General features: G+C 37.7%; 1 protein-coding gene across 2 annotated transcripts in view; it reads left to right on the top strand.

Moving 5' to 3' along the window:
• Nucleotides 1–11,728, top strand: part of LOC104612368 (Transmembrane amino acid transporter family protein) — a 42,562-nt gene extending 30,834 nt beyond the window's left edge. Inside the window, exons 10-12 of one of the 2 annotated variants that reach the window (XM_088898197.1) lie at nt 801–844; nt 10,549–10,608; nt 11,299–11,728. In XM_088898197.1, the coding sequence (XP_088754323.1) occupies nt 801–844; nt 10,549–10,608; nt 11,299–11,391 (197 nt within the window). In that variant the 3' untranslated portion in view covers nt 11,392–11,728. Of the gene's footprint in view, nt 1–24; nt 750–800; nt 845–10,548; nt 10,609–11,298 lie in introns of those variants that run through there. The other variant, XM_088898196.1, reaches the window with a different exon arrangement.
• The last annotated feature ends 1,684 nt before the right edge of the window (nt 11,729–13,412 follow it).

Genomic DNA, 13,412 nt, shown 5'->3' on the forward strand with positions numbered 1-13,412 from the left:
TAAGAGGCTGGAATTGGTTTGCAGCTTCATCTGCAGTCAGATTCATTGGTAATGCTCTATGGACACCACTCAGGATTGATGAGAAGAATTATTGGCTGCAGTCTAGGTAATCCTGGATTCTCAGTTATTGGTGTTACAATGAGATGGTAGAGGCGATATTCTAGCTTTATTTTCTGAGTCCATTGGGGAGGGAAATCAATAAGAGCAGAACTATTGGCTGTACTGCTGTACTGCATGGCTTAAGGATGGCAAAGATTTTAATCTTGAGAACTTGATAGTGGAAGGAAGGATTCTAAGGGGGTTTTGGGATGGCTGCAAAATGAAAAAGAAAACTGAGAAGAAATTTGCATTTAACTTTCAAATGGGTCCCTAGGCTGGCTATTGCTCTTGGTGATGGATTAGCCAAACAATGGGGTAAAAACTTGGGGTGTATTACAGGATTATGTGTTGTATAAGCTAGTTTTGTAAGAAGAAAAAAAAGGTTGGTAAGGTCCGGTCTGTAAGGAATGAGTTTTTTCCTATCGACGGGATTCTTGGCATGTTGTATGTAATTTTCTTTATTTTTTCTATGTAAATCAATGAAGTTATCAAGTTCATGTTACCTATGAAAAAGAGTAGTTTCAAGGCAGAAGTTAGTGTCATAGAATTTTTATTCACAGGCTGTATCATTCTCAATGGTTATAAATGAAAACTACCATTGTCAATGGTTTTATTCATTATGTTTAACTCCACTCATGGTCATTTTGTTTCATCAATTTTTTAGGCTGACTGCTGTTTATTTTATACAACTGTAATTGCAGGTCTTGTGATGGCTTTAATTGGTTCTCTCCTCAGTATACTTGTGGTATTTTTCATCTCTCCTCATTTGATTCTTTTTCTGTTTGTAGTTTACATATCAAAGGAACTGTACATGAATGCTTGATGCTAGGGAGTATACCCACCATTCAATGATTTTCATGGAGGATATTTATATTTCTGTCAAATGGCAAGGGAAGTTATGCTTTTTTGATTGTTCATGTTCTTTTTGATGGCCCAAAAGTTAACAATAGTATTGAGCATGCATGCAGTCTGTATAGAACACTGATGTGGACCCCACGGCTGTGGTCCCCACTGTGTTCGTATGACAGCACAGCATGTATTCTTTATTAGTTATGTCAGTGTTGGTTGGTAGTTATTTCAGTTTTGTTGTTACAGCCTGTTATTTCAGTCTTATTATTAGTTTATTTGCCATGTAAGCATTAAGGGCAATTCTGCCTTTTTTCTACAATTAGTAAACATATAAATAGTAAGAGTGGGTCGGCAGATTAATCTATCTGTCCCTCTCTCCTTTTCTAAAACCCTTGTGTACTTCTGCTTCTTTCTTTTCCTCTTCTTTTCTCCATCTGAAACACTTTTTTACTTTTGGATTCAAGACTGATTGTAGTCTTGATCGACTACTCAGTCAATGGTGGGTCCTATTCCTATGCGGATGATCTTGATTCATCTGCAATGTTCTTGGACCAACAATGATAAAAATAGTGCCTACATAGCGTGCCTTAAACAAATAAAATTAAAAGTAATGTAGGTTGTTGTGATCTGAGAGTTGGCACTGTGTGCAAAAAATGCTAAAGATTAGGTCCATAACTCCATATATTGTCTACTCTTCCAAGAGCCAAGATAGACAACCAACATTGGTTGATAGCCTTATGTAGGTTGTTATGAACCTTCCTAAGTTTAGCAAGGCAGATTAACCTAAAATATTTAGCTATTGAGGGTGACTCCTTCTTGGTAGTGGGTATGATGGTGAACAATAATGAGGGCCCGTGGGTTCTCAGACATGTAAAAAGGGAAATCAGAATAGCAGGAGAGATTGAGGCCACTCTTAAGAGGATTAACAGGTTTGCAAGTGCACTGGCAGACTCCTTAGCCAAGCAAGGGGTGACTAGGGGACAACTTTTATGGGTTAATATGTACTCATAAGATTTATGGGGGTATGACTCGGGTTGAGAGCCTTGTAATACTGTTAAATTTCTAATTAATCCAAGTTTCTGATTATCTATCAAAAAAATGCAATTTAAAATTTGTACCTAACTGCCATGTCTTTGGTGGAAAAATCACTCTAATCAAGAGTCTTCTTTCAAATCTGCTGATTTTTTACTTATCCCTTCTAAAGGCTTTGGCATTGTTTTAGGTGTGGAATGTAAAGATGGAGAAAAAGAAATTTCATTTGGTCAAATGGGATTTGGTGTGTAGAGCTAAAAAAGATGGGGGGTTTGAGAGTGAGAAGAGTAGGGATCTTCAATAAAGCCTTGTTGGGGAAATGGGTTTGGAGGTTTGGGAGGGAGAGTGAAGCTTTGTGGAGAAGGGTTGTAACTTGTAACTATGGAGTGGTTAATTTTGGGTGGGATGTGAGGGAGGGAAAATCATCCTAGGGGGTAAGCAAGGTTCAAAATTTTGATATGATACGCCCCATATTGAGCGTACCTTATTGTATCTTTCGGGTTCCATCGTTCTGATACGCATGTTTACAGGTGTCTTGGGATCCTCTCTTTTTTAATAAAAAATATGCCTAAATACCACCCCATAAACCAAAATTTGAAAACAAACTAAAATAAAATATAAAACCGCGTGTATCTCAGTACTGATATGACTCTGCTGATACACAGGGGTGTATCGATACTTTGAACCTTGGGGGTAAGTGTGTGGAAGGGAATTATGAGGTTTCACTCTTTGGTGCAGCCGTTGTCTTGGAGAGTGGGGTATAGTCTAAACAAGAAGGGGGTGATGGTCACTCAATGCTATGAAGTTATGAATGGATCATCGGTATGGTCTCCAAATTTTAGAAGACCGTTGCTAGTTTGGGAGATGGAGGAATGTGTGGGGCTGTTATCATAGTTGCATAAGGTGGTGGTTAATCCCATGATGTCAGATTCAAAATGGTGGAAGAAATGCAAGAATGGAAAGTTTACGGTCAAATTTTTCTATAATGGTTTGCTTAGGAATCTGGTGGAGCCGGAAGAAATAAAAGGTGTTTGGTGGAAACTGGTTCCTCCAAGAACTGAGGCTTTTTCTTGGTTGGTATCTACGGGAAGCATTCTCACTCAAGATAAGCTAAAAAAAGAGGCTTTCAATTCCCAAACAGATGTGTGTTACTTTGGCTGAGGAAGAAAATGTTCTACATTTTCTAGTTCAATGCATCGTTTAGAGTTGCATCCCCTCTGCAGTTTGTTGGGAGGTTTGGAAGGAAGAAATAGAAGAATATTTGAAGGGAAAAGGAAAAAGCAGTGAAGATTCAAGGGTGTTAATCAGCTCGAAGGTAGTTGGATGGGTTCTAGTTCTCCTAGAATTTGAAAGATTCAGTGAAGAAGACTTTGGTAGACTTTTGTAGGGTACTTGATTATATTGGGCTTTGGATTAAGGTAATCAAACAAAGAATCATGAATGGATAATAACAACTAAGAAGCTTTGTCAAAACTACATTAGAACTCATAAGAGTGAAGTAGGGGAGAGTTTTACCTTTAATGTTAAACTGTATCTGAATCCAGGGAAATGTTTTTGGGCCAAGTTTTGAAGGATTTTTGTAGGGGAAAGAAGCTTGGTCAAGTTTGAATGAATCTCTCATTTTACTCTCTTCTTTCTTTGTACACAATTTTAACATTAAAGACCTTTATATCTCTTAGATCTACTTCATTTACTTCTCACAAATGAAGTAGGAGAAATTGGGAGATGGTTCAACTGGGTAGGGAGGTGTAATGGGTAAGGTTTTAGGTGATTGAATGAAGATTTGGGTGGGTATTCATGGTTTTCTATTTTGCTTTAATTTTGCAGTTTTTCTCTCTAGTATTGGGATTGTATTGGAGGTTGAAGAGGGAAAGAAAGGAAAGGGAAGTATTATGGTTAGAGAGGGAAGGATTGTTACTTTATAGAAAAATGAAGGGTAGTGAGCTATTTTGAATCCAAAGGATGAGATCAAATAACTAGGTTCATTCAAATACTGTGTGGTGGAGCTTGCCACCTGCTTGTATAGACTTTCTGTTTTAGTGTTTTCTTCTGTTTATCAAAAAAAAAAACAAAAAAAAAAATTCAAATCTATGGTTTAGGAGGGATTACTTCAAGTTAAATTAAAGCCAAATTACCAACATGCCTTTTCTTGTTCTGTATTTATCACTATATATGCTGCAGAGGCATTAATGTCTTTTTGTTCTTCCTTTTTTTATTGTATTGTCACCCTACTATAAATACTAATAGAGATGCTGCCATCCTATCTTTTTGGCCCTCATTCTCTCTTCTCTTTTCCTCTCTCTCTTCTCTATTCTTTCTTCTCTTCTCTGTTTTACTTTATTGCTGTTAATATGGTACCAGAGCAGGTCTTGAAGGCCTGAGAACATATCGATACTTCATTACCTTCTTTTCTCTTGCTCTCTTGGACAGAAAGACAACTACAAGCTACTGATTCGATTTGAGAAACTCATAGGTCTCTCCATTCCTGTTCTTTCTCTTGGTTGTGCCAAGAAAACCCAGAAACTTGGTGATCGGATGCAGTGAAGGAAATAAGAAACCTTCTGTAGATCGTATGATCTTGTTCTAATGAGGAAGATGCCCTCAGCAGGTCTAGTATGACCTATTGGTGTAGTGACATTTGTGGACTTGTGCTGTTAAGCAATCGTGGGATCTCTAACTGGTGCTGTGAAGCAATCGTGGGGTCTGAATTGGTATAGTACTGTGTTTTCCCAGACTTGGAGGTGCCCTGATCAGTTTTTGAAGGTGTGTGATTTTTCCCCTTGAGAATCTAGTACTTTGATCCCTTGGAAGGGTGCTATCTAGAGGTACAACAGTGTTTTTTTGTGAGAAATCTAGTGTGAGGGTGCTGTTACAATGGTTTTTGATGACAGTGCTACTTCAGGTGTTACATCTGAACAAGGAGGATTGAATAGTAGCATAGACCATATGAATTTCCCAATGACCATTATTCCCCTCGTTGGTAGAAATCCAAAGAGATGAAATTGTACATCACAGCTAGGGGCAAGATTGGTAATTGGTTACATAAATGGAGCAATAAAAGAACCAAAGACATGCACTGCTGAACATGATAAGTGGAATCAATAGAATTGCTTAATCGTGATGTACCTTCTGGTGCCCGTGTGCCCCCTTTGACGTGGTCCTGGTAATTGGTTCATTCCTCTCTTTATGCTATGTATTGGGCTTTCCCATTTCTACACTCCTACAGTGCAGAAACAACTACATTATTGAATTCAATTTTTTGTTTTTGTGGATTTTCGCTTGGAAAAGTCATAACAAATAGTAGAAACTTCAAATGGCTATGAACCTCATACCATCAAATCCCTAAAATCAGGGTGATTTGAACTGTACCAGATTGAAGGGTTGTTGCTGCCACTTGTACGGACTACTGATGTCATTTGGCAATAGTCTGACGACAGTTGGTTATCCAGGTAACATGATTCTAGTGAATTTTGAAATGGCTCTCCATAAGAGGCTAAATGCTATTTTAGCCCATGAGGAAATATACTGGGCCCAAAAGTCAAGAATTGATTGGATTAAGCTTGGGGATAGAAACAACACTTTCTTTCATACCTCAACAACCATTAGAAGGAACCAAAATAAAATAGTTAAAATTAAAGATGAAGATGGTCAATATATATATGACCAAAAGAAGATTGCTGAACATATCTATAGTAAATTTGAAGATAGATTCAAAGTTGTGGATGTGGAGGGAATTGATAATTTTGTTGGGATAATAAGTCGATGTATTTCTAATGAACAAAACTATTCCAGCATCTGAGAGGTGACTGATGAAGAGATTAAATCAACTCTCTACTCTATGAAGGATTTGAAAGCCCCATGGCCTGATGGGCTGAATGTTATTTTCTTTAAAAAATTTTGGCCCATCATTGGTCATTCTATTTGTAATGTGATTAAAACATTTTTCACTCGGGAAAGATGAATAGAATTTTAAACAAAGCATTTATCACTATCATCCCAAAGTCTGAGAATGCAGACTCGGTTAACAAGTTCAGACCTATAAGCCTCTGTAATGTTATCTATAAAATCATTGCTAGGATTCTTCTTGATAGAATTAAGCCCTTCTTGGACGACATCATTTCCCCTTTCTAGAGTGCCTTCATCTCGGTAGGCAAATCATTGACAATGTTCTGATTGCCCATGAAATTCTCCATTCAATGAATAATAAGAAAGTTAAGACTGGGGCTATGGCTTGTAAGATTGATATGGAGAAAGCTTATGATAGACTTGATTGGAGTTTTATTGTGGGTAGCCTTAGGAGATATGGTTTCCAACCCAAATAGATTGGTTGGGTTCTGTCCTAGGTGTCGGCAACGGAGGTGTTTAAAAATCAGAATTTGAGTCTGTTGTTTACATATCAGAACTGGTTGTATCTGTAATTTGTGATGGCTCTAGGCAGCCTCTAATGGCCTAGGCTCCTTTGTCCTGGTTCTTGTTTTAATAAATTACCTTACCTTTTCAAAAAAAAATGTATCAAGTTGGTTTCATACCAGATCCTTATTAATGGTGTTCCTTTCAAGGAACTCATACCCTCTCGAGGAATTAGATAAGGAGACCCACTATCTCCTCATCTTTTTGTGCTTTGTGCCGAAGCCTTAACAAGGAATTTGCAGGAAGTCTCCCATAGTCATGGGAAACTTATTAGATGTAAAGCCTCGAGATATGGCCTGTGCATCCCAATCCTTCAATATGCAGATGATTGTCTAATCTTTGCAAGGGCCAACATTCAAGCTTGCCTGACTATCAAAGATATATTGGATAAATTTGTAAAGGCCTCTGGCCAGGCTCCTAACTTCACTAAGTCAAGCATCATCATATCAAAGAATATTCATCCAAGATTACAAAAAGTTTTGTCAAGAATTTCGAAAATTCCACTAGGCAATAAAAATGATCTTTATTTAGGAGCCCTAGTCTCCTTTAACAGGTATTGTAAGAAGACCTTTAATTTCCTAAATGAGAAGATCGAGAAAGGACTTGCTGGGTGGAAAAGAAACACGTTGTCTCATGCAGAAAAGATCACACTCCTCAAGTCTTCGACAAGTATGATCCCTTAGTATATCATGAGGGCCTTCAAAATTCCCAAAAATACCATAGAGGAGATGGACAAGAAGCAAAGAGAGTTTCTTTGGAAAAGTAGTAACGATAAAAGCTTATACATTTGGTTAACTGGAACAGAGTTTGTACTTCAAAACAGTGGGGAGGAATGGGATTGAGGAATCTTTGGTGGACTAGCCAAGCTAACTTGGCCAAACTTGGCTGGAGAATTTTGAATGAAGAGGATAATCTCTTGGTCCAGGTTGTAAGACAGAAATACCTAAGAAGGATTTTTGGGACCTAGACAACAAAGGGTTATTCTTGGGCATGGAAAGACATTCTTTCATCTAGAGACCTTATTAAATGTGGTATTGGTGTTATCATTGGCAATGATAACACAACCAGATTCTGGCTGGATAACTGGGTTGATGGGGGACCCTTTGTTATGAGGTAAATAGAGGTACCATTTACTGATATTAATCTCAAAGTTAGTGAGGTAATTAACAAGGAGAAACTCACATGGGATAAAGCAAAAAATTTGCAGTTTGGTCCCTGTTTCAGCTTGGAATAAAATTAAGGCAATTTTTATCCCGTCTAGTGATACTAGAGACAAACAAATTTGGAGACCCAACCAGGATGGCAGTTTTTCCATTAAATCAGCCTACAATGAAGCTTGCATTATGAATTGCAATAACCCTGGAAATTGAAATGGTTCCAAAAAAGTGGTGGGTATGAAAACCCCTCCAAAGTACAAATATTTCTTATTCTTGCTTCTCAACCTAAAGCTGCCCACAAAGAACATGCTAATTTTGAGAGGGCTGAATATTGATGGTTCCTGTGTGATGTGTGGAGAGGAAAAAGACACAAACCACATTTTTATAAATTGCCCTATTGCTAAACAAGTATTGAATATTGCTAAAGACTCCCTCTGGATTCCCAATGACTTCAATGGTAATATTTGTGATTGGTGGAATCTCATCTCGAGTAATAATGGAATGGATCCGGGTGGCTCATATAGAAAGGAGAAATTTACACTCCTCCTCTGGCAACTTTGGAAGAATCACAACGAATGTGTTTTCAAAAATAGGAGTGTGCCTCCCTATATTATCATTGAAAGGGCTTTTAATGCGTTTTTGGAGATCCAAGGGGTGAATGATGGAGATCAAAGTAGTTTGAGAAAGAAGGAAGTTCTTCCTGTTAGATGGAATAGTCCTGAGTTTGAGGCTATTAAAATTAATTTTGATGCCTCGTGTATCAATGGGGACTGCTTAGTTGCTTGTGTTGCCAGGGATCACCTGGGCATATTTTGGATTTCAAGGCTTAGAAGCTAGGAGAAACTACAACCAATGTAGCTGAAGCGTGGGCTGCGTGGGTGGCCCACAATCTTATTCTTAACTTTCCTAACAGGTACATACTAAGGAGATTCAAAGCTAGTTATTGATAGGCTGAAAAGGATTTCCAGCCCCCCGTGGAGAGTGCGTCCAATTATTGAAGAGTGCATCGCTTTAAGGGAGAGATTAGAGGGAACATTGAGTTCATCACATCTACAGAGAAGGAAATATTGCTGCAGACTGGCTAGCTAACTATGCACACATCAATTAAGCATCTTTCAGCTCCATTCCTAGGCCTCTAAGTGTAATCACCTGTTTTGATTTCTGGGGACGTGCTACCCCCTGATCCATGTAGCCCCTTTCTGGTTCTATAGGAGGTGCTCTGACAAATGGTGTTTCCAAAAACAAAGTATTCATACTAGATGAGCGAAATACAAGATTTCCCTTACATGGGTGCCCAAATACAAAAGAGAAGAAAGGTTGAAATACCCTTGAGACAACATAGACTTCTTCTTGCATACTCTTAACAGGTTCCATACATTGAACCCTGAACAACAGGGGAACATGGTGCTATATTTGGTGAGTGAAACTGCAATGAATGATTAGGTACTTAACACCTTCCTTGCCCATACCGCACAAGTAAAAATAGTAGTCTGAACTAGATAGTAGAATACTGTCTTATAAAAAGTTACCTTAAAAAAATACAAGTAGCCTGAAAGGGAGTGCTTTTTGGGCTAGTTTTTAATTTTTCTTCTTTGCATTCCCTTTGTTTTCTGTTTTTGGGGAGCTAAGTTATTTTATCTCCCCTTTTGTATCCATATTCCCTCTTTTCTTTTAATTTAATGAAGATGGTGTTATTGATAAAAAAAAAATTCAAGCTTAAAGTCTAAGATGAACATGTGAAGATTACAAATTACCACTTCTAGTAGTATCTTTTGAGTGACTCAATAGTCTGTTAGGCATACGAGGAATCCTAGGCTGATGCAAACATGGACTCACCACACCAACAGCATAAGAAATGCTGGGCCGAATCAAGAGAGATGGAACTCTTTTGAAAGACAATAGAATAACTTTATTGAAGATTAAAATTATTTACAAATTTCCAAAGTAGCACCCACAATGGTGGTTTGCTACAGTTAGCATACACCAATACATTCATTGCAAAAATTACAACTCCCACCCCTGGGGGACTATTCCCTAGAACAGATGGTTTCCTTATTGCTCCTTGCTTTACTAGAGAATCTACCAAAGCATTTTCAGACCTTGGTATCCAAACCACTGTGGCATTGAGTGCTCTCGATATGCCTTTTACCTCCCTTGTTGGGTTTCCTTATTGAATCCCCTTAAATTGATGTTCCTTTGATTCATAGGCTTTTGATACTCTTTGCTCCCTCTACTACTACACAGAGTTCTGCTTCAGTCTTGGGATTGTATCCTACTTCATTAGCTTTATATTAGTGCAATACAACACAATAAAATGACAGATCTACCCTCAATTATGAAATATAACCAATGTGACAAATATGTCCTTGATCTAGTATGTATATTACCGTTACATTGAAAAGCATGCTTTCAACAGTCCTATATTTGTTTATTACATGATTAGCTAATTTCAGCAAGATGGAGTTATGAAGCATCGAAGGATTTCATGTTTTGGATTTGTAGATGGGTTTAGGATTTGCTTAGTGTTACTAGTGTTGCATATATAATGTACACCCAGGGGTTTCAGGTTTTGGTCTTTTACAGTTAGCATACACTATGGGTTTAGGATTTGCTTGGTGTTATTAGTCTCTTCTTCCTCTTTTTTCATCTTCTCCTTTTTGTTCTTTTTATTTTTATTTCTAAATCTTTATGTATTTCATTGTGACTATATTAATCTTGGTGTAAAATGCTTAAATTTGGTCCTTTTTTATCATTATGTGCTGGATACTAATATTAGAGAATGCATGTTCGTTATTTGTTATATTGGTTTATGTCTATTGCATTAAATTTTTGTTTTTAACTTCTCTATATCTGGAACCTGAACATCATTATTTGTCATTAATACTTTTGTTTTTATCTGTTACTACTGCATGGAAAATATTGAAAAATTCAAATATATTGAGAATGATGATTTATTGTAAACTGTTGATCTTTTTTTGTTGGTTTTACTGCTCTTGTGCAGGCAGTTATAATGCCAGCTCTATTTTTCATAAAGATTGTCAAGAAAGCAACACCAGTGCAGGTAGACTAAAACAAAACCATAGAGTTACTTGTAATTCAGCATTTTCTTATCTTCTCATCTTGAATAAATTGTGATTGAGATTATATTAATGATGAGGAGGGAGAGATTTCTTCAAAGAGTACATAGTTAAAGAAAGCCACACACACACACACAGACCTGTTCATGGTTTGGGCTTGGGCTTAGCTTTTGCCAAAATTTGAATGGGAAAAAGCAAACCAAAGGTACCAGCTCAGTTTTTGGTTAACCTAGAAAAAACCCGTGGTTAACTGAACCAACTGAGATTTATTCTATATAATATGCATTTATAGTATTTATATTATATATACTTGTTAACCGAACTGGTCAACTGGTTAACCAAATTGATTCAGTTTTATTTTGGTTTGGTATTTTTTAAAAGCCAACAGGATTGGTTATCCAACTAGTGAGCACCGACTGTTTCAGTTAACTGGTCCATGATCTATTCAGTAACCTCAATGGTGTGGAGCTTTGAAATATAGATCCTCTTTGTCCACTTCTGATCTTTTCAAGAAATCTGCTATAGTTAGCTGATCTACATGTCCAATTGAATGAGATATTCATTCCAACTTTCAAAAACATGATTGATGATGAAGCTAATGTTTGAATTGGTTCTTATCTTTTTGGTTGTGAATCTATACATATTCATCTCTTCTTACTGTTTGTCTTAATCAGGTTACTCTGAGCATTGGTATAGCTGCATTGGGAATTATCGGTGCAATCCTAGGGACATACTCTTCGGTGTCACAGATTATAAGGAATTACTGAGATTGTTGTACTGATCCCATGGTACAATACTTCTGAAGTATGGATGTTCATTGCCTAATGAAGTTGTATTTTTTGCAAGCTTTCTATTAGTTCCAAATATAACATCTATACGAAATATGCCAATGCTTGGATTTTGGTGGCATTTTACCTATTGGGCTTACTTGTCTAGTAGAGACTGAGATCAGTTCTACTCTAGATGAGAATTCAAAACAGAGATTGGAAAAGAGAGAGAGAGAGAGAAGAGAGAAGTCGAAGAGAAAGATTTCAGAGTTGAGAGTGAATAGGCTTGCCGCCCCACTCAGTATATATATATATATATATAAGATTTAAAAATGTACACTTACAATATTGCCCCTACTAACATAACATGTCAGCAACTTACAATAATAACAGAAATAACTAACTTAACTTACTGACACTAACAACAATATAAATAAAGACATTACTGCCCTACAACTCTACAGGCATAACCAAAAAGCATGAACTCTTATCAATTCTTGTTTATTAATCTAGTAAGAGCAGCATCAGAAAACAGAATTATACAATTGTGCTAATTCTTCAGTCTTCAAAATCTTAATACCATATGTTTCGTTAGTTGCAACTCCTGGTATTTGATCCTAACTTGATGAGAGGCAGGTTCATTATTTTGGATACAACTACAAATATACTATCGGATTGGATATTCAACTCTCTCTCTCTCTCGTTTTCTTGTATATCAAATTTTTGGGATACTCTTGATGGAGGTAGACGTAAAATCTAAAAAGTGACTCTCTAAGAGTATAGATCCCTATACAATCAGATAGGCTCAGTTTGGAATGAGTACAAATACAAATATGTAGAGTGCAAAATCTCACATTTTGTATTATTTTGTATATATGTGTACTGTACCTTCCAAACTGAGCCATAGTGTTTGGTAGCACTGGATTAACGTCTGAACTCTCAAAAACCATGTTGTCGAATACTCACTTGTCTCCAAAGTGATATTCCCTTTAAAAGCATTTGAAACTACCCACAGGCGTATACAAAGTTTTGCACTGTGCATATTTGTATTTGCACTTGAATTGTGCCATGCTCAGTTTGGGAAGGGTGCCAAACTGCAAATACATATATGTTCAGTGCAACACTTGGTATATGGTATTGAGGTTGATCAGTTCACCTAATGGGTTGTTCGTCAATGAGGGTCCAAACTTGAGGAGGCAATAGGATTTGAATTGGGTCCAACTGAGCCCGGGTTCCTCTTGCTCCAATTTATAAAATCAGAGCTGCGCCTCCTCTGTCATGTGGAATGCGGCCAAGCTTACCTTGTCGTTGTCCCCTGTCCGTTGGTTGCGGAAGAATTGCTCGCATTTGTACAACCATCCCAAAGGATCTCCGGCGCCGTTGTATGAAGGGAACTCTAACCTGCTGTACTTGGGAACGACCGCGGCTACCGGGGTGACGACTTGCTGTTCGCCGGACGACTCCGTCAAGTCTGGTCGGCAGCTGTTTGTGGTTACAGCCCCTTCTGGATTCCTCTCCTTGTTAGAGAAATATGATTCCAGCAAGTGTCGCAGCTCTCAGACATTGTCTTTGACCTTACGAACCTCTACGTTGGTTTCCATGAGCCTATGCTCCAGTTCGTGGACCCTGGATGATAGCTGCTCCAGATCTCCCATGACGGTTGGCTCTGATACCAAAATGTTATGGGCTCGGGCGTAGGATCTCGTCACGGGTCGGTCCACGGGGAAAAACTCATGTTTTCCCTTATTCCTCCCCTTCCTAGTTGAACCTATCTTGGCGTCCTAGAGGGTGATTTGTCCAAGAGATCACCGAACTCTCATTTTACTCTCTTTCTTGACTGGAAATTTGATATCTTTATTCAATAATTTCAGCTCCTTAAATAGGAGATTGCAAGAGGTAAGAGTCATTGATAACTAAACTGCTTACAGATAAGATAGATAAGACTCCTAGATAAGACTCCCTACTCAAGAAGGATAAAAACTCCCTAAAATAAATCAGACTCTATACTACTCCTTATTGGA

The sequence above is a fragment of the Nelumbo nucifera genome, chromosome 2 (assembly GCF_055504915.1).
Source record: "Nelumbo nucifera cultivar China Antique chromosome 2, China Antique-T2T, whole genome shotgun sequence".
NCBI lineage: Eukaryota > Viridiplantae > Streptophyta > Magnoliopsida > Proteales > Nelumbonaceae > Nelumbo > Nelumbo nucifera.